Source organism: Equus przewalskii, chromosome 32 (genome assembly GCF_037783145.1).
Source record: "Equus przewalskii isolate Varuska chromosome 32, EquPr2, whole genome shotgun sequence".
NCBI classification, from domain to species: domain Eukaryota; kingdom Metazoa; phylum Chordata; class Mammalia; order Perissodactyla; family Equidae; genus Equus; species Equus przewalskii.
In genome coordinates this window covers 10,811,656-10,830,821 of record NC_091862.1, presented here as the reverse complement: position 1 = coordinate 10,830,821, position 19,166 = coordinate 10,811,656, and the positions used below count along the sequence as shown (strand labels likewise).

The 19,166-nt window shown below is 41.5% G+C and overlaps 1 protein-coding gene across 27 annotated transcripts in view; it reads left to right on the top strand.

Annotated features, from left to right (window-relative positions):
• ARID1B (AT-rich interaction domain 1B) overlaps window positions 1–19,166 on the top strand; it is a 413,537-nt gene that overhangs the window by 279,998 nt on the left and 114,373 nt on the right. For all 27 annotated transcript variants that reach the window (XM_070603126.1, XM_070603109.1, XM_070603106.1 and 24 more), the window contains one exon: window positions 13,154–13,397. In XM_070603126.1, the coding sequence (XP_070459227.1) occupies window positions 13,154–13,397 (244 nt within the window). The remainder of the gene's footprint in view (window positions 1–13,153; window positions 13,398–19,166) is intronic.

The following is a 19,166-nucleotide window of genomic DNA, read 5'->3' as shown; positions in this document are numbered from 1 at the left end:
GAACCACCCAGATGTCCAGACCTCACTCAGGCCCTTATTGATATTATTATCATCATCATTGTTATTATTATTATCATTATCATATCATTATCATATCATATCATATCATATCATTATCGTTATTATTATTATCTGTATCGAAAGTTTCTATCTGAAATCCTGAATAGGTTTATGACCACCTCCTTTTGAGAAGTAGATTTTGAAATAATATGTTATAAAATGCTCCTAGGAAAAGCTACTATGTAAAATTGCTCTTGAGTGCTAGCACTTGAGGTGTGAAGTGACTGGCTGTCCCTGTACAGAGACGAAAAGTGACTCATTTTGGAAGCCTCTTACCTAAGTGAGTCTGTGAATCATAACTGAAAATAAGGAATGCATGTTTTTGAGTTTGACTTTTTGGGGAGTATTGTATGTATTGAATTTCATTTTAAAATATAAAAATAGTCTTCACAAAATGTTTCCAGTTGTAATGGAGTCTAATGTAATGCAGGCTAATCATGGGAAGAAAATTCTGGATTCTCTACTTCTTTCTAAAGGACTCAGAAGTCTTAAAAATCATTTCTGTGAAAACATTAAAATTTCAGCTTTCTGTTATAATGAAGTCATTAGACTATTTCTATTTTTAATGAGATAATTGAAAACGATCTTCAAATCTTTAAATACTGAAGAAATGAAATAGCTCTTGTTTGTAGATTTTTTTTGGCTTTATTTTTATAAAGCGAGGTAGACATTTAAAGAAGGAAATTGGGATTCAAACTGATGTGGCCTTAGTATTTATTTCATTGTTATTCTATTTCTAACCTTTTCTTTAAGACAGGACTGATTCGAATCCTATGTCTAATATATAACTTAGCATCAGGAAAATAATAGCATCTTATATTTTGAAGTGATGTCCTTCACAATTTGCGTATCATTTGCTTTGTTCTTTATATTGACCCATTGACAAAGTAAGCATTATAATCCCCATTTTACAACCAAATAGAAGATTAGATTTTCTTGCCCATGGCTAGTCAATGATGGCACCAACTTCAAACCCTCTAACATCCAGTGCTCTTTCTACCGCAGCATAATCATCTCTCTGTGGTAACATTTTATTATTTGTGATTCTTAAATAGGGAGTCAGTATGGGTGTTTTTCTTATCATTCAACTATTAGCCAGTACTAGAATATTTGTTACAACTTCACTAATAGAAATATTGTTGAAAACCTGTGTTCATAAACAGAGTGCAGGCAGTCCTTGCCTCACTCCTTAAGGGGCTTTTGAATGATTAATCCAGTGAGCTCACCTGAAAAATGAGAAGAGATGCCTCTTTGACGTAGAATTTCTCTCCCCTTTTGGTTGCTGCTGTCTGGGGTTCCGTTTTAAACCTGATTCCTACCTCCTGCTGGATTTGGTTCCAGTGGTGCCTGCAGAGGCCTTGTCAGCGTCCGCTGAGATTAGGAAAACAAGGGGGAGGACAGGTGTCCCCTTCTCTTCACTCTGTGAGCCACTCTCTGTTGATAGCATTGTATCCCCAGTTACACACCATCCGGGCTCTCTGCCTCACAGCCTCTCCCTCATGGTTAATACTGATCATAGCTCACACTCGCTGAGCTCTTGCTGCACGAATCCTTTCCCTTATAATTTCTCCCCTAATTCTCACAACAACAGTTTTTGGCCAATACTGACCTTTCCCCATTTTATAGATGAGGAAAGTGAAGCACAGAAAGGTCAGGTGTGTTGCCCACGGTCAGTTAGTAAGTGGCGAAGCTCACGTTTGAATTCGAGTCGTCTTACTCCAGAGTTTGGACGGTGGCAGGTGCTAACAGCTCATTAATACTCGCCAGAAAAGTCTGTAGTGGATGAATATGACGTGGATCGTAGAGGAAGGAGCTTCTGCAGCTCATTCTGGGGGAGTGCAGCTGTCAGGGAAGGCCTTACCCCAGGACGGTCTGGGATGGCTCTCGGAGGGAAGGAGGGCTTCGTCGAGTGACCGGTGCCGAGGTTCACTGCGGGTCAGACCAGCTCGCCAAGGTAGATGTTGGCCGTGGTGAAGGTGGCGGGGACCATGAAGTTGTCCCACCTCTCCTCCTTCCTCTGCCGTCCGCCTTCTCATCCGCAGCGCTGCTCCCCACGCTCACTGTCTCTTCTGGTCTTTGTCCCCTGCTCTGATCTAGACTCTGAATTTACCTGCTGTCTCTGGTCCACTCCTGGGTTTTGCCTTCTCACCTGTGTTAGTGACATCTTGCTGCTTCGGTTTTTTCTTTTTTCTATCAACATCGTTTGTGAGGCTCATAGTCGTATTTTTAGTTCCAGTTCATTCGATTTCACTGCTGTATGGTATCCCATTTTCTGGCTACATCTCTATTTGATATTGCTGGAAAATTGTATTGTCTCCAATTTTTTGCTATTAGGATACAAGGCTTCTGTGCTTCTCTGTGTCTCCTCATGTACGTGTGCCAGAATATAAACCTGGCCGTGGACAGGTCATAAGACAAATGCATCTTTACCTTTACAATATGCCTACAAGTCATTGTCCAAAGTGGTTGTATTAATTTGTATTCCCACTAGCTGTGTCTGGAAAAGCATAAAGTGCATCTTTTTCTCCAAAGTTTTATAATCACTAAATCTCAGTTGGACATACTACTATCATTTACTCTTGATGAGAGTCTGAGCTCATCTCCTTGTAAAGGGACTTAAGTTACACCAGAAAACATACGGAGGAGAAATAATTATCTTGACTATCGGTAAATATGAACAGAGACAGGACAGCTCTTCCTTACAGAATTCCAAATAATAAATGTGGAAGGAATGAAGGAAATAGAAAGTCAACATGAGAATACCAGTGTAATGCCGTGGGCAAGATCCACTGATAAATACTAAAATATGCAGGCAGAATTTAAGGCGAAACAGGCTACTTGCATAGCTTTAAATATATCCCCCCAATGTTTACCACTGACTGTACGGTTTTAACATAGATCCTCAAATTCTTTGATACTCCACCTCCAGGAGACAAATCTTTATTCCCCTCCCTCGGTGTGGGCTGGACTTAGTGACTCCCTTCGCCTGAATAGAGTGGAGAGGGGAAAAGAGGAAGTTGACAGTGGAGAAGCCTGGCCAATGCCATCTTAGCCACGCGATCAAAGTCAACATCCGCTGTAAAGATTCATGTTGATGTCATACCCCCATAGGATGCTGTGTAAAGGACACTTCACTTCTACGGTATTCTTCCCAAAAACCTGTGACCCCAGTCTAATCGTGAGTGACACCAATGCACATTGAAGGACATTCTACAAAGTACCTGATGAGCGTGTCCAGTGTGACACACACCTGACCTAATGTGTCACAGTTGTGAAAAAACAAGGAAAGATTTGAGAAATTGTCACAGATTGGAAGAGATTAAGGAGACATGGGGAATAAATGTAAGGGGAACTCCTGGATTGGATCCTGGAAGAGAAAAAGAACATTCTGGAAAAGCTGGTAAAATGTTAATTGTCTGTATTTTCATCAATAGTATTGTACCAATGTCAATTTCGTAGTTTTGATAAATGTGCCATAGTTATGTAAAATGTTAACGTAAAGGCAGCTGGGTGAAAAGTACATGGGAACACTCAGGACTATCTTTGCCACTTTTGTGTAAGTCTAGAGTCATTTCAAAATAAAAAGTTTATAAAAATCCGGTGGAGGATGTAGAGCAAATATGTCTGTTCATATGATTCATGTGAATGGGGAAAATGTCAAACTAACTAAATTTTAGTAGTATTCTACATATAAAACTTCCCTTTATTCCACGTGGACTCAGTACAATTTGTGAGTTGTGTGTTTCTCTGTTTTTTTAAGTTGCTAATTTATTTGCGGTTCCTATAGGTCTTAGTTTTTAAAGCATTTTGTTGCTGTATACTGAAGAAATAAATGTCTCCTGAGGGTTCGTGCCTTTTCGTTTTTAAGTTTTATTTTCCGAATTTCTACGTGCTGAGCACTGTACTTCTAATGTAAACAGTCATTTTTTTTACCACGAGAGATGCAAACGGTGATGTTGATTGCTTTTCTGTTATAAAGATTTATGGTGTGCTTGCAGTAATAAAAGCTGGTATCAGCGGACAAACTAAATCTTACATATTTACAGATCTTGTTAGTTTATCAATTTGCTTTCATAGCACATGGGTCATTCTTACTTATAGTTTCATACCTGGTCTTGACGTCTATAAAACCACATCCCTCCTCCTGACATCATTAGTTGATTTTCCCTCTTTATCACTAAATGTTGTCACCAACAGTTTTGGAGTAGCAGGTATAAAGAATATAACCTGTTAAAGGCAAATGTTACTCATAATTCGTTTTTAGACACTGTTGTGCTATTTTAGGGGTAAGGTGTTTATCCTTCCGCTCGTTTTATCTGTTGATTCTTACATGTAACTGAAATGAGTAGGAGGACTTTGTAGACTCGTGGAATTATTGCAATCGAAAGAGCACACTGCTGTTCTTCCTGGACTGTAGCTGTTCAGGCACTGTTTGTTGTTGTTCATTTATTTATTAAATTTTGTAGAATGCTAAAAATATGTAGACTTTTAAAAACACTTTACAAATTTATTCTTAAGTTTGACCCTGTAATTTTAATCATGTTTAAAGCATTCTTTTATAAACACTTGTGAAAACATGATTTGTTTTCTTTAAAATGCTTAACATTTCTTATTTGGCATCCCACTGCATTTTTTTTCCTTCTCTGATAATATTAAAACTTGCCTTTTAGGGCCCAGCCCAGTGGCATAGTGGTTAAGTTTGCGTACTCCACTTCAGCGGCCTGGGGTTCACGGATTCAGATCCTGGGTGCAGACCTAGCCCATTCATCAGGCCATGCTGTGGTAGCATCCCACATAAAACAAAGGAAGATTGGCACAGATCTTAGCTCGGTGACAATCTTCCTCACAAAATAGACAAAAAACTCCCCTTTTAGACCTCTGTTGGCTCCCTAGTTCCTAAAAATGTAAGCCTGTGGTCCTTGGCGTGGGCATCTGAGGGCATTCACAGCTGCCTTCAGGTGGCCTCTTCACCTGCTCCTTTCTCACTCAGCCTCTTTTCTAGCTTTCCTCATCTCCTCACTGTTCTTTCTCTAGGTGGCTGCCCTCCCACTGTCCTTCTTGCCTTTGCTCATTGTTCTCTCTGCTCCGGTCTCCTGCCCACCACTTGTGCAAAGGGCACGCCTTCCCTCGTTGTCTGGACCTATCTCAGGCAGCAGCCCCTGGGCAAACATGCACCGGCTGAAGACATACCATTCTGTGTTCCACCACACTTACTAATTCACCCCTCCACCATGGAATTTCTGCTTTTTATTAGAATTTATCTGTTTAGCTGTTTGTCTCTCTTCATTGCGTCTCCATGAAAGAAGGACATTTGAGTGTACAAGATCACTTACTAGAGGCCAGCTTAAATATAAATGTCACCCACATGTAAAAACTGCCTTCCACCTCTTTTTCCACCTCCTCCCACCCCCGATCCCCACAGCTCCATCTGCAAACCTTAGATAGGGCGTGCCTGCCAAAGGAGGACACTCAGTACAAATGCCTCTCCCAGATTATTCAGTGTTCTCCCTTTATTTCAATATCTCCCTGTACAGGTAGTCTGTCGTTTGTATTAATAAGGCTATCCTTTAAAATGCCACTGCTCTTCGAATAAGAAAGGGCCAGCAGTTACTTACCATGAGTCTTTTTCGTGATGGGCCTTGTCTTGAGGTCAGGAAGGGTTTTGGCTATGTTGGACAATGAGATCAGTTAAAAAACATTTTGACTGGTAGGAACAATGGACTGGAGCTAACAAGATCCTCTAGTTTCCTCCTGTAATGCAGTGTACATAGTGTCTCTGGTCGTTAGAAGGCGCTAAGCCAATGCGAGTCGTGCTGTCGTTGCCCAGCATCTTCGTGACTGTGGTCGTTGTCATCGTCCTTTGTGAGGGTCGTCCTAGGATTGTAACCAAGAAGGATAATGTTATTTCCAGGTGAAAGTTAGTCTCAGATGCCATCCAACCTAAGATAGCTACAAATAAATTTTCTTACCACATTTTAAGTTCAAGACCGCCCATACCGTGTTAGAGAGTCCGTTTGTTCTTCCTAGCCTGCATTACGTCTCCAGACTCTTAATAGTTGAAGGGCAGGGACTCTCCCTGGGCAGAGTTCAAAAACTGAGAATAATTTAGGATCCCCTTGAGGCCTGTGCAATGGAAAAAAATTTCCCTTACGTGATGCATATTTCATACTTATGTTGTTTACCATTTCTAAATTTAGAATGGCGGCACGTTTCATGTCGGGACGTTTAACCCATGGACCTTTGCGGCCAGCTTTTATTTTAGGTGCTGATCTTTAAAACTCAAAGAAAATATAACCATTGTAATGATTTTTGCTTATGATAGTATGCTTAACTCCGAATCTGGCTTTTGTAAAGTATCAGTTTAGCTGATTATCCTGTAAATGTCCCTTTAAAATGAGAGTTACCCATAATGGAATATTTGCTGGAGAAAGACTGCAAATGAATCGGGTGAAAGTCATTTCCCCAAAAAGTGATTCTTGGCTACCTCTCTTAAAATGAATTTTGACTCATTAGTTTTCCTTGTGTTGTCCCTGGCTTTGGATATGGGTTTGTCATTTGGGGAGCTTGTGACTTTTTAAAAATTAGCATCAAATATTTTTTTTGTCCAGTTGACCTCATACATCTTAAGGCTATGCGTTGTATGTATTGTCACATATAATGAAGAGAGAAACATTTGTTATTTGGACATGTTTAAATACAAAGTAAAAAAAATATATATATATATATATATATATATATATATGTATATGTAAGACTTGGAAAGAAGATGTTTTTAATGCCTAAAAATTATTGCTTTGGAGAATTTTCTTCATGGATTCTGTCTTTCTGTTCCTTTGTATTTTTTAATTCATTTAGACGGGAAGTCTAAGCTTTTACTCATTTGCTCTCTAGACAATGAAAGCGGAGACTTTGGTGGGTGTCATAAAATACGCTATTCACACAGGTTCGTTCTGAAAAGAAGACTACAAACATCACAGAAATTAGAGTCACTGTGAGGTTTTCCTTTTGTGTATACGTCAGTCAAATTATTGGCTCACTTCTAATATCAGTTTCAACGTGTATTTGTGTCACATGTCCAAAGCAATAGTTCTGAAATAAGATTGGAAGGTATGAAGTTATTTTACAGTGTGTTTCCAGAGCTAAGCATCTAATGAAGCTGGGTGCTTGGCCTTCATGATGTTAATTGGAAACAGAGGTCTGAGAATGCATTGCTAAATTTCAATAGCAAAGTCAATAGTTTTCACTAGAGTGTTTATGGTAAATATTTAGAAATATTTGCATGTGCTGGCTCATGTTGTGTAGTGTTTGCAGCTGTATTTTACTGTGGGGCTTATAAATTCGGTGATATTCACCAGTGGCCAGTCCAGTCTCTCTTCTCTTTGACACCATACCTGGCCCAAGGAGTCGCTGCCCTTAAGAAAGTTAGGGTCTAGTTGGAGAGAGAAAGAGAGAACTACACACCTGAATTTCATAGTTAATGTTCTAAAACACAGACACTATTTCTGCTTTTGAAGATGACTAAGAGACTTCTTTAAAGACCACTGAACTGGCATTTTAACCTGTGCTTCAAACCCCTGGGAATCACAGTGAGAAATCATTAACTGTATCCTATTAAAATCCTTAAACAAGAGACCTGAACTAGTCTCATTGATTGAAATATCTTCTCTGTTTCTAATTCAGTGTTTATCCTTGTGCTCTCTTGGGGCACTTCTGAGCAAGAGATGCCGGAATGTGTACGATGCATTGCATTTCTCTATCGGTGGCTGATCTAATACCATCCACTAATTGTATGGAGAACCATAGCTTAGAGTATTTTGAAATTGATTTGCTTTTTTGAAAAACCCACTTATTTAATTGAGCAAGGGAGTAAAATTTTCTGCCTTATTCCCAGTTCTTTCAGACAGTAAGATATCACCAGCATTGACTGAATTTATCCATTAGTAAGCTAAATTGAATACCATCAAAACCAAAGATGTCTTTTGATGTAGTAAGACATAGTATATTAATGTAAAATATTTTTAGAGGGGCCGGCCTGGTGGCGCAGCGGTTAAGTGTGCATGTTCCGCTTCTCGGCGGGCCGGGGTTCACCGGTTCAGACCCTGGGTGTGGACATGGCACCACGTGGCAAAAGCCATGCTGTGGTAGGCATCCCACGTATAAATTAGAGGAGGATGGGCATGGATGTTAGCTCAGGGCCAGCCTTCCTCAGCAAAAAAAAGAGGAGGTTTGGCAGCAGTTAGCTCAGGGCTAATCTTCCTCAAAAATGTATATATATATATTTTTAGAGAGGATCATATACACTATGTAGACTTGAGAGAATGTTTATACTTAATGTTGTATGTCTGTTATATATATGCAGATCTCTAAAAAGTCTTCCTCTGGGGCCGGCCCTGTGGCTCCGCTGCAGTGGCCCAAGGTTTGGTCCTGGGTGCCGACATGGCACCACTCGTCGGGCCATGTTCAGGCGGTGTCCCACATGCCACAACTAGAAGGACCTGCAACTAAGATATACAACTATGTACCAGGGGGAACTTGGGGAGATAAAGCAGGAAAAAAAAATGGGCAACCGTTGTTAGCTCGGGTGCCAATCTTTAAAAAAAAAAGTCTTCCTCTGCTCCTCCTTCATGGCATGTCCCCGTATACATTCCTCTGTCGCTGCCTTCCCTCACTTTATCCCATCATATTGAATCAGGAACATACCTCTGCTCTCTGCGAATTCGTAAGTGTTCCTCTCGTCAGATTCTGGTAGTATTGTTATTGCTCCCTGGCGGCATTTTGCTCTAAGTACAGTGAAATCCCTTGTACTTGTCACTTGGGTTACAATGAAAATTTCACATGGGCTGAGAGTGGAGGGATGATGGTTACAGAAGGGAGCCTCTTTGCAGGGAACTTTCATTTAAATTAAGTTTTAAAGTAAAACAAGCTTTTTTTTTTAAGGTATTGATTTTCTAAAAATAAATGAGCCATTGATCGTGGGAGTTAGATTATTTTTAGCGTGCTGGAAAGTAGTCAGTATTCAGAGTGGTGTCCAATAGTGCAAGCCCAACTTGCTAGCCAGATTTTGCCAGAGCAAATTGTCCTGGCAAAATACCAAATTTAACATGCGTGAGCCCGTGAAGTCGTTGCTTTACGCATCACTCCATCAATAAAGAGGAAGGATGTAAGGAATGCTGTGGGGCAGGGGTACTCCAGCCCCTTAAGAGTCCTCCTTGCAATTACCTTACCTGCCAGCTTTCCAGCAAGATAAATGGAAGCACTGTAGCTTGAAGGTGCCTTGGTTAGAATGAGATGCGGTAAGGTCTCTGTGTTCTTTCCAGGCATCATAGATCTGATAGTACTTATAAAAGAAGAATAGTGTTGGTGCCCTGCTGACTAAATTGTCCTCTGGAGGAGTATTAGTTACACAGCTTCTTTGTTAACGAGGCTGAATGTTTAAACTACTGTTGAACTTCTTTTATTCACGTGTTTTAAGATCGCTATACATACCGATACCCTAAGTATCTGCAGGGCGGGAATATTTCTCTGTAATTTACATATAAAAGTTACGTGTGTGTCTAACAGTAATATAGAAATGATATCTTTTTATTACTCTTCTGTTACACTGAGGTCTAGTCAGCGCTGAAATTCTGATGACATGTGAACAGTAAGAAAGCCACCGTTTTTATATTTTTCTCTTGATATTTCCTTGATCAGCTGGTTGAATAATAAAAATGTTTTTCATGACTTTTCAGCTTGAACGGAGCTCTCTTAACACTCACCCGTGTCACTTTTTCAATCCTAACGTGGAATTTTAAGGGAGGACGGGGAAGGAATTTATAGGTAGTGCAGAGAATTTAAAAAATTTCCCAGGAACGCTTTGTTTTTCTATGAAGAAAGGTTTGCACAAAATTACTTAACTTCAAAGAATGATTTTTTAAAAATTGAATCTGCATTAAGTCTTTTCTATGTTTAATTCCCTAAGTAGTATAATAGAAGATAGTGGTTTTATGTCTGGTTATCTACCAGTTTTTTTTTCCTCTAAAGATGCATGAAAAGCATATTGCCTCCCAGCTGATTCTGATCCGACTGACCCTTTGTTTGTCAGTGACAGACATCTGTTGGTGTTAGAGAGTGCGTCCATGCGTGGAGCCCACTGCCCATCCTTATGGGGGCTCCTTCAGAGAGAGTACCGTTCTGTCTGGCTCCCACTCGGCGTTTTCCAGGTGGATGCAGGAGTGGAGTCAGGCCCGTTTTTGGTGGCGCCTGTGCAACTCCTGACGTGCAGTGGGTCACCATGCAGTTCAGCTGAGGCCTGTCTCACTCATGTCCCCAGGCGGTGAAGGCCTGGAATGCCGCGGCTCTCTGATCAGAGGTCAGCATGTGTTGCCTAGTAAGGGCCAAATAGTAACTATTTTAGGCTTCGTGGGCCATGGGGTCTCTGTCACAGCCGCTCTCCGTTGTAGCCAGAAAGCAGCCATAGACAACTGAGAGGAATGGCTGTGGCTGTGCTCCAGTAAAACGTTATGGACCCTGAAATTTGAATTTCAGATATTTTTCATATATCACCAAATATTACTGTTTTGGTTTTCTTTTCAATCTTTAAAAATGTTTGGGGGGCCAGGCCCGGTAGCCTAGTGGTTAAGTTCAGCATGCTCCTCTTTGGCGGCCCAGGTTCAGTTCCCAGGCATGGACCTCCACCACTCGTCTGTCAGTGGCCATGCTGTGGCGGTGCCTTACATACATAATAGAGGAAGATTGGCCACAGTTGTTTGCTCAGGGCAGATCTTCCTCAGCAAAAAAAGAAAAATTTTGGCTTCTGGGTGGAACAGAAACAGATAGGGTCCGATTTTAGCCCACACACCATAGGTTGCAGTGCCCTGCTTTGAAGAGGCCCTGCAGGTGTGTCCCTTTGCGCTTCATGAATTGGTTATGTGGGGTTAGGAAGGGAATGCTTTGGGGGTAGGGACTTAAAGAATCCTCCGGGTCCCCTGTCAGTCCTCCACACCCCTACAGCCACCCCAGCTCCGAGGCTGCGCACAGTGAGGAGCCAGCACTCAGCCTGGGACGGGGAGGAGAGGAGAGACTCCGTCCTGTGTTCTGTTTCAGCGCATCAGTGCGTGTGTGTGTACACATCTATGAGCTTAAGTTTTGTGTCGAGGAACTCGGATAATTGCCTTGATTGCTGAAGTGTAAATGCCTCTACCATGTATGTAGCCTGTTACTTACTTAATAATCTTCCTCTGTTTCTACCTGTTTCAAAAAAAGTTGTGTTCAGTTCCAAAAGTCTGACGCAGTGTTTCCAGTAATCAAGTTAAATACATTTTACCAGCTGAATATGTGCAAAATCATGCATCTCATGTGCCCTGAGTAGAAATGTTTATATGTTTTTTTTCTCTCAATTCTGCAAACGTGATTCAGTTTGTTCCATTTTATTTTGGAGATTTGATGGCAGTTTTTTCTAGGGTGGTATTTTCAACCTACCCTGTTACTGTTAGATTTGTTATTCATAAGCAGATTTATGTGACGTTGAAGATTGCTCTCTGTTTTACTTAGAAAGATGTTATTCTTCTTAGCACCAGAAATCTTTGTTTTTCTATAACATTCATCTTTTTGTGGGGTTTTCATCAGCTATTCTTTAGAATGTATTTTTTAATCATTGGCAATTTGCTGTTAAAAAAATAATTATATGAATTATTTTTAGAAAGAAATTAAGTATATTATATGATGTGAGAGAGGATTAACAGATAAGCTTTCCAGGAGACTAGGCTCCTGATCCTGAGTTTGCTTGATGCCGTTTTGGGGTACCCTGAAGAACTGTACCCAGCTCTGCTTTACCTGGCCCCATTTGTACTTCCTGGTCCAGATCCATTCTCCAAATCCAGAGCATCTTCCTCCAACGGTTTTCAAAGCCCTAGTTTTAGAAGTCCCAGGAGTAAGCAGTGATGTAAGAGGAAACATTAATAGAATTGAATGAGTGGAAGGTATCAGGTAGGATTGGCTGTGCTTTGTGGACAGTAGCGTAACAGGTGTTTCTGATCGCAGTGTGCAGTATTAGGTTCTAGATTATCAAGACAAGTATCTTCTCCGGCTACTCACCCTTTAGAACTCACTCAGCACCGAGCTGTCTGCCGCCTCTGGATTTGCAGACCTAGTGATGAGAATCCAGTCCTCGTGGCAGGACTGCACTGACTTACCAAGCATCTGCTGGTGGCCCCGTTGTAGGCCCCGGTGCCACAGCTGTGAGGAAGGCCAGAATAAATTCTCTGGCCCCCTCGCATTCTGATGAGGGTGCGAAAGACAGTGTCCTCCCTTCTCTTCTCTCATGCCCCCTTCATCATCAGCAGCAGATGCATTCAACAATAACTTTGATTCTCTGAGCTTCCGTTTCTATATCTGTCAAATGGGGATTTTAATAACTGCCTTAGAGGCATAATCGAATTAGATAGCATTAAAATTGTTTGCTTACAATTGTTATAAAAAGTAAGGTATAACATAGGACTCCTTCTGCCACAGGAACTGTCTAAGGGACTTATTTGCACAATATCGTATCAAAGTACATGTCACTACTTTATTTTAATGGCACTTTTGCAATTCCTTAAAACGTAAGAATTTCTCACCACAAGGTTTGGTTAAAATTTTGACTGCCATTACATCAGAATGTCCTAGTTTGAAATTCAGACAGTGCTCCAACATTGACTTCTAAATAGAATGATCCAAAGCCGTAGTTTTCAGTTTACTGAAGTGATCACTTAGGAATCAGACATGCCATTCAGATGGTAAGTGGCCGCCTAAAGTGCTGTTTCCTGTGACTCTTGAACAGGTTGCCTTGGACCAGGTGCTCACTGCTTCAAGGAAAGCTGTAGGATGGGTTTATGAAAGAGAGGCACAACTTCCCTCACTTTTTAGGGATAGACCAGATCTTATGGGTTCAACTTATGAGAGACCTCATTAAAGTCTTCCAGAAGTAACTGGCCATGCTCTGGATTCTGGCTGTTATCCAGAAAACCTTTGTCTCTGAAGGGGGCCTTGTTGTGATTTTCAGATAGTCTCTTGATGAGATATTGGTCCAAATACATATTACTCTATAAATACAGGCTGTTTCTTTCTTTCTTAGGACCTGTCTGGCTCCATCGATGACCTCCCCACGGGAACGGAAGCCACTTTGAGCTCAGCGGTCAGTGCATCCGGGTCCACGAGCAGCCAAGGGGATCAGAGCAACCCAGCTCAGTCGCCTTTCTCTCCGCACGCATCCCCCCATCTCTCCAGCATCCCTGGGGGCCCCTCGCCTTCTCCTGTCGGCTCTCCTGTTGGCAGCAACCAGTCACGATCTGGCCCAATTTCTCCTGCAAGTATTCCAGGTATTCATTTCTTAATAATATTATTTTACTCTATAGTAAAGACAGACCTAGCGTTCATTAATAGCGACATCCATTTCATTACTTTTTTCACCATTTGAAAACCTAGTGATGGCACCACATATTAGGAGCATAACTTTGTGAATTATCACCAAAACATGCAAGAGTCTCAATTCCTAAAGACACTCAGCTAATGAATATAAACACCGGATTAATAAAATCACCAATTGCTTTGACATTTTCGGTTTGCACGTTTACCTTAAATTATGCCATAAAATTACTTATTCTCTTAACATATGTTTTGTAATGATTCTGTTAACTAAGATCCTCTGGTAAGTGCCACGAAGGTGAGATTGGTGACTAGTAGTGGTCTTGGTATTTATGGTTCTATTTAGTTTGTACCATGGCTGTTATTTTCTAAAATATTTTTAGTATTTATACTTATTAGTGTCTTAATTTGCCAGCACACGTTCAAGGCCTTGTTACTGGTACAAACTGTTACTTTCTAATTTTCTTATAAGGAGTTCATGTTCCAGTTAACTCTTGCCTTCAGCCATGTCAGTAGTCATACTGCTGTATCTTCTGCTTCCTTTGTTGTGTACTTGAGGTTACTTATTTATTTATTTGTCAGCTGCCTCATCCTCATCCAGCTTGCTTATCTCAGACTTCATCCATTCAAACCCACCTAGCAACTAGCTTTCCTTTATCTGCAAACTAGATGTAAAGTTTTTCTATGTCACTTGTGCTAACATGATATAGGTGGCTGCCAGAAATTGCTTTTTACTAACCTATCAGAATTGATATTGAATTGCTAATAAATTTTCTGATAGTTTATTCTGTTATCTTGAAAGCATGGATGGTAGTTTTACCACTTTACTCCTTTTATATTTAAAAAAAGTTTATTATGGGATGTCATATATATGTGAATATATATATAAACATACATAGCACATCAAATGACTACTCATGGAACCCCAGTTGGGAGCTGGAATGTTACTAGTGTTACTGTATCTACCTGTGTGTGCCTTCCTTATTTTCAGCTCTATACCTCTCCCCGTGCCTCAGATATCTCAGAATATGTTTTTAATCATTCTTTTTGGCTTTGGGTTTCTTTTTTTTAAAGAATTTTATTTCAAACATTCATAAAGTGTATATCGTTAGTCTTACTTAGTTTTGAGCTTTATAGAAATGTATCATATTTAGAATAACTATATAATTTGTCATCCAAGGTGAGATACTTGTGAGCATGTAAAAGTTGCTATTAATAATTACAGTAGGACATCAGGCATAACGCGGGAACATTCTGGGCCAATCAGGAAATAAGGTCACCCCAATCATACTGTATGTGGTCTTCTAAGATTTGCTTTATTGACTAAATGATATGTTTCTAAGATTCATCCATATTTTGGATATAGCTATAATTTGAATTCATTTTGATTAAGGTGTTTTTGATGTTACTTTTCTTTCAGAAATATTTGTCCTCATAATGATTGTAATAAAACCTGGATTTATCTGCTTTTAATATTTTTAAAGCTATGAGTACTCCATATTCCAGAATTCGTCAGGCGATTTTTGGTATTGAGATGGTTTTTGAGGCATCGCCTACATATACATTGGAAAGTTCTGTGTAAAATATTGTATGTGTTCAAGAACTCGCTCCGCTTTCCGAATTGGGTCAAAAAGACTTAATAACCTTCTCTGAGGTATAAAGATATTGTAGTTGTTCATTTAAAATCCCTGGCGTGGGTCGTTCACCCTCTGGGGATTTTCACACACACGTTTATCATTCCAGATGGGGATTTTGAGACTCTATTGCACTGCGTGGATTTTGGTGTGGGATAGAACACATAACCCCACAGAAGGGCTCACTGTAGACACGTGACATTGCCTACTGTGGAGCGGGTAGCTCGGCAGGTGGAACTGGTCTCAGGTCCCGTGAGCTGTGCTTTGCACAGAATGAAAATTGGTCAGTGGGTTACTCTTCCAGTGTCCTATGAGCACCGTGCAGTGAGACCCCCGCTTCACAGTGACCAAAGGGAGGACCCAAGTGTGATCTCTCTCTTTCAACTTCTTGTAAAAGTGAGTTTTTTGATAGAAAGCTTTCACCTTTCTTGGAGATGGTGTTTAAAGCGTATAGTTTGTTTTCTAAACTTGTGTCAGAAATGCTAACTGCCTGGGCCGACATTCTCGTTTCACCATCCCGTCCCCAGTCGGCTCCTTGCAGCCTGCATCTGCCAGGTGCCTGAAGCAGCTCTTCAGCGATCTGTACAGGAGAAGAAATGACGCAGAAAACATTCCACCTGTGAGGGGGCGTGCTGTTCAAGTAAATCCGTAGCTCTCCTTGCTGAGTGTGAAGACATGTAGTAATAGAATTGCATAAAACCTGGCAAACAGGGCATTTCCTAATGTCAGTGTTATTCCGAGAGGAATAATCTCTTAGAAGATCTGATGAGCAGTGTTGGCGTTTGTTTACCTCCCTCCCCAGTGGAATTACACACAACACCTGACCTGGATGGACTTCCATCCTCGTCTGATCCCACCTCCTCACTTTAGAGCTCCTTTACGAGCTGTGTGACCTTGGACCAGCCTCTCGGCTTCTCTGCCTCAGTTTCTGCGTCCGTAAAGATGATAACCACATCTCACAGGGTTCCCGTAAAGGTCAGGCGTGTGACTACACTACAGCCGGCCCATGGTGACATTTGGTGCGTGTTAGCATGGCTGTGATGACGGTTATTGTTATTGTTGAAGCTGAGAGCGAGAGACCCATCCATGGTCATCACTGTCCAGAACAGCACAGTTGGTTTTGGCACCAGGTCTCCTGATCCCTGATCCGGTGGGGTTCTTGTGCAGTTCAGAAGACATGTATGTAAAGTTCCCACTGATGAGTCGCTGTGTTTACTGAGGTCGTTCAGGAGGACCGCTACATCTAAAAGTGTAATATGTTTTCGCAAAGGTGAACCCGTTTTTCTTCTAACTTGAAAAAAAAGATAGATGAGCGGTTGCTCTTCATGGGGCTCGGGTCTGAGAAGGTTAAGAGGAGCCCGGAAGAATAAGGTGAAAACTAGACTCTAAACTCCCCTCAGATCAGAGGCAGACTGATCTCTGTGTGATGTGACGGGCAGACTGGTCTAGCATAAAATTGAACCATAGGTGCCATTCAAGATCCTGGGTTATTTCTCTCACTTTTTTGGGTGTATCAGGACAACATCACCTAACTAATGTCAACACCACCCTAGCCAGGGCTGCCACGTGCAGTCGAGCAGGTTGCTCATTGCACAGGGACATGGGCCCGAGAGGTGCACACGAGTGAAGTTCAGGCTGCTCGCCTAGGGGACGGGGCCCCCTTTTTAAATCCATACAGAGGAGCCACAGGGCTGTGAGCACGCTTGTCCTGGACCTCCTGATGGTCACCGTCCATGGCTTGAGTCCAGACACTACCTGTTTCTCCACTCTGTTCCCACAGCTAGGCCCGGGGACATTCAGACATACGTTTTTGAGAGATAGTCATCCAAAATTTTATGTGGTGTTATTTTAAGGGGATTTGTTCAAAACCACACTTTAGAGATGATCATAAAGTTGTTTTGGTTTTTTGTTTAACTAAATGCAAAGACACCTTCTTCCCTTAGAGGAATAATTATACCCATTTAGTAATCTCACCTCCTCCTTTTCCCATCGCTAGTTTTTATGTTTCAATTCTGTTAATTTGTGCATTAGATCCTAAGATAATTTACAGTTTATCTTCCTTTGTTTCCAAATCCATGCCAATGAAATAAAAATATCAGGTAGAGGGGGCCAGCCCAGGGGCACAGCTGTTGAGTTCGCACGTTCTGCTTCGGCGGCCCGGGTTCGCTGGTTTGGATCCCGGGTGTGGACCTACGTGCCACTTGGCAAGCCATGCTGTGGCAGGCATCCCACATATAAAGTAGAGGAAGATGGGCATGGATGTTAGCTCAGGGCCAATCTTCCCCTCAGCACAAAGAGGGAGGATTGGTGGCACATGTTAGCCCAGGGCTAATCTTCCTCCAAAAAAAAAAAAGTGTGTGCATGGTTTCCCACCCAAGGCCTGATTCTCAAACTGCTGCTGTGGGAACATCCGTTGGCATTTCCCCTTATTTTCTGTATGTAGCCTTTTGCTTTCTTTTCTCCCCTTCCTTCCTCTCACTCCCAGCACCGACTTGTTTTTTGTGACCTCGCTTCCCTCCCATTACTTCCCGCTCTATCTTGCTCCCGCCTCTCCACGTGTCACAGATTGGCCCTTTCAATCACTGTCTCCCCAGCAAGTCATTGTTAAAACGCACAGCTGTTGTGTAGCTGATAGCTGGGATGAGGGGAAGCCAAAACGTGGTGGGAGACTCGTCCTGGTGCTGCTTTCCCAGGGTTTGTTGGAAAGATCAGTCCTTTTTCTCCATTTCGGCTGTGGTACATGAAATTGACAGCAAATGAGAAGTGTCTCAGAGGCAGAGAAACAAAACCCAGGAAAGCATCCCGAATGGCTGAGTCTGTTTTTTTGCCTGTTAAACCGTTTCTCCACCCGCTGCAAATGTGCCCTCCTGTCATGCCGCCTCGCAAACACTGCAAGTGTCATGGGAACAACCCCTGTGATACACTGGCACAGCATCGGCCCTGGCACATCCCTACTCAGTGGGGCTTTTCCTTCCTGCCTTCTTTGGAAAGCAGGATGGAGATTTTCTGTGGTAAGTAGCCACATGGATCCTGTCCCTTTGTCTGCGCCTTGCTGGGCTCCAGCGTGGCAGCTCTCTATAGTGAGGAGGGAAAGACTTCAGCCCTGGTTGTTGAATCTTAACAAGCATTTGAGAACAGAAATGTATACGTTATACCTTCCCCCAGTGCCATTATAAATTTTCTTGTTTTGTACTTACTGTTTTCATTTTTCTCTCCTCTTCATATTGATGTATTTATATTTAGAGGCAAATGAAATATCTCCATCTTTCTTAGTGGTAATGTGCATGTAAATCCACAATGTCAGGTGCAGTTGATTCTGAAATGTACGATATTAAACATTTTGTTTCCCTTCTAATAAATGATTCCATCACATTGTGCTTTTGCTGCTTCCTGGGTTACATCCTAGAATTATTTCCCTTGGTTTAGGGAGAATAAACCACTGGGTCTCGAATGTATTGTGTAGGTCTACACTGGGCCTAATTCGTCCTAACACACAGTGGAAGCTGACACAGCAGAACATCAGAATGCATTGCTGTTGCCAGAAGATTTAGTGGATGTTAATTTCCCTTGTCTTGCCTCCAGAGCCAACCATTCTAGTTTACTAACAAAGCAAAAATGTAAATAAGCCGAACATTTATTTTTATTTTTATTTTATTGGCCAAAGGCTTTTGTCAGCTTTTTCCTCCATGTGCTGTAAGCAGCAACAGTGTTTAAATATTAAGAAGGGTGAACATACAGTGGGGGATGGTGATGGGCAGGCAGATATTAACTGTTCGAAGCCTGATAAACGCTTTTGTTTATGAAAACTTGAAATGTTCAGACTGCTGAGGGTAGTTCATTGGTTTTTCTAACATAGATCTAAGGATAGTAACTAAATTTCCTGAACAGACTTTCCCCCCATTCTTTTTTAGAGCATTTGGCATTTGTACCAAGTTCAGTTTTAGGTGGAGTAAAGTTACTTTCATCTGACTGCAGAAGGGCTATTGACTATAGCAGATTAGGACCAAAGATACCGAATGATAGGTTGACATTAGTGTCACCACGAATAGACACCTGTTTCGTGGCTATTCTTATTCTTGCACAGTGCTA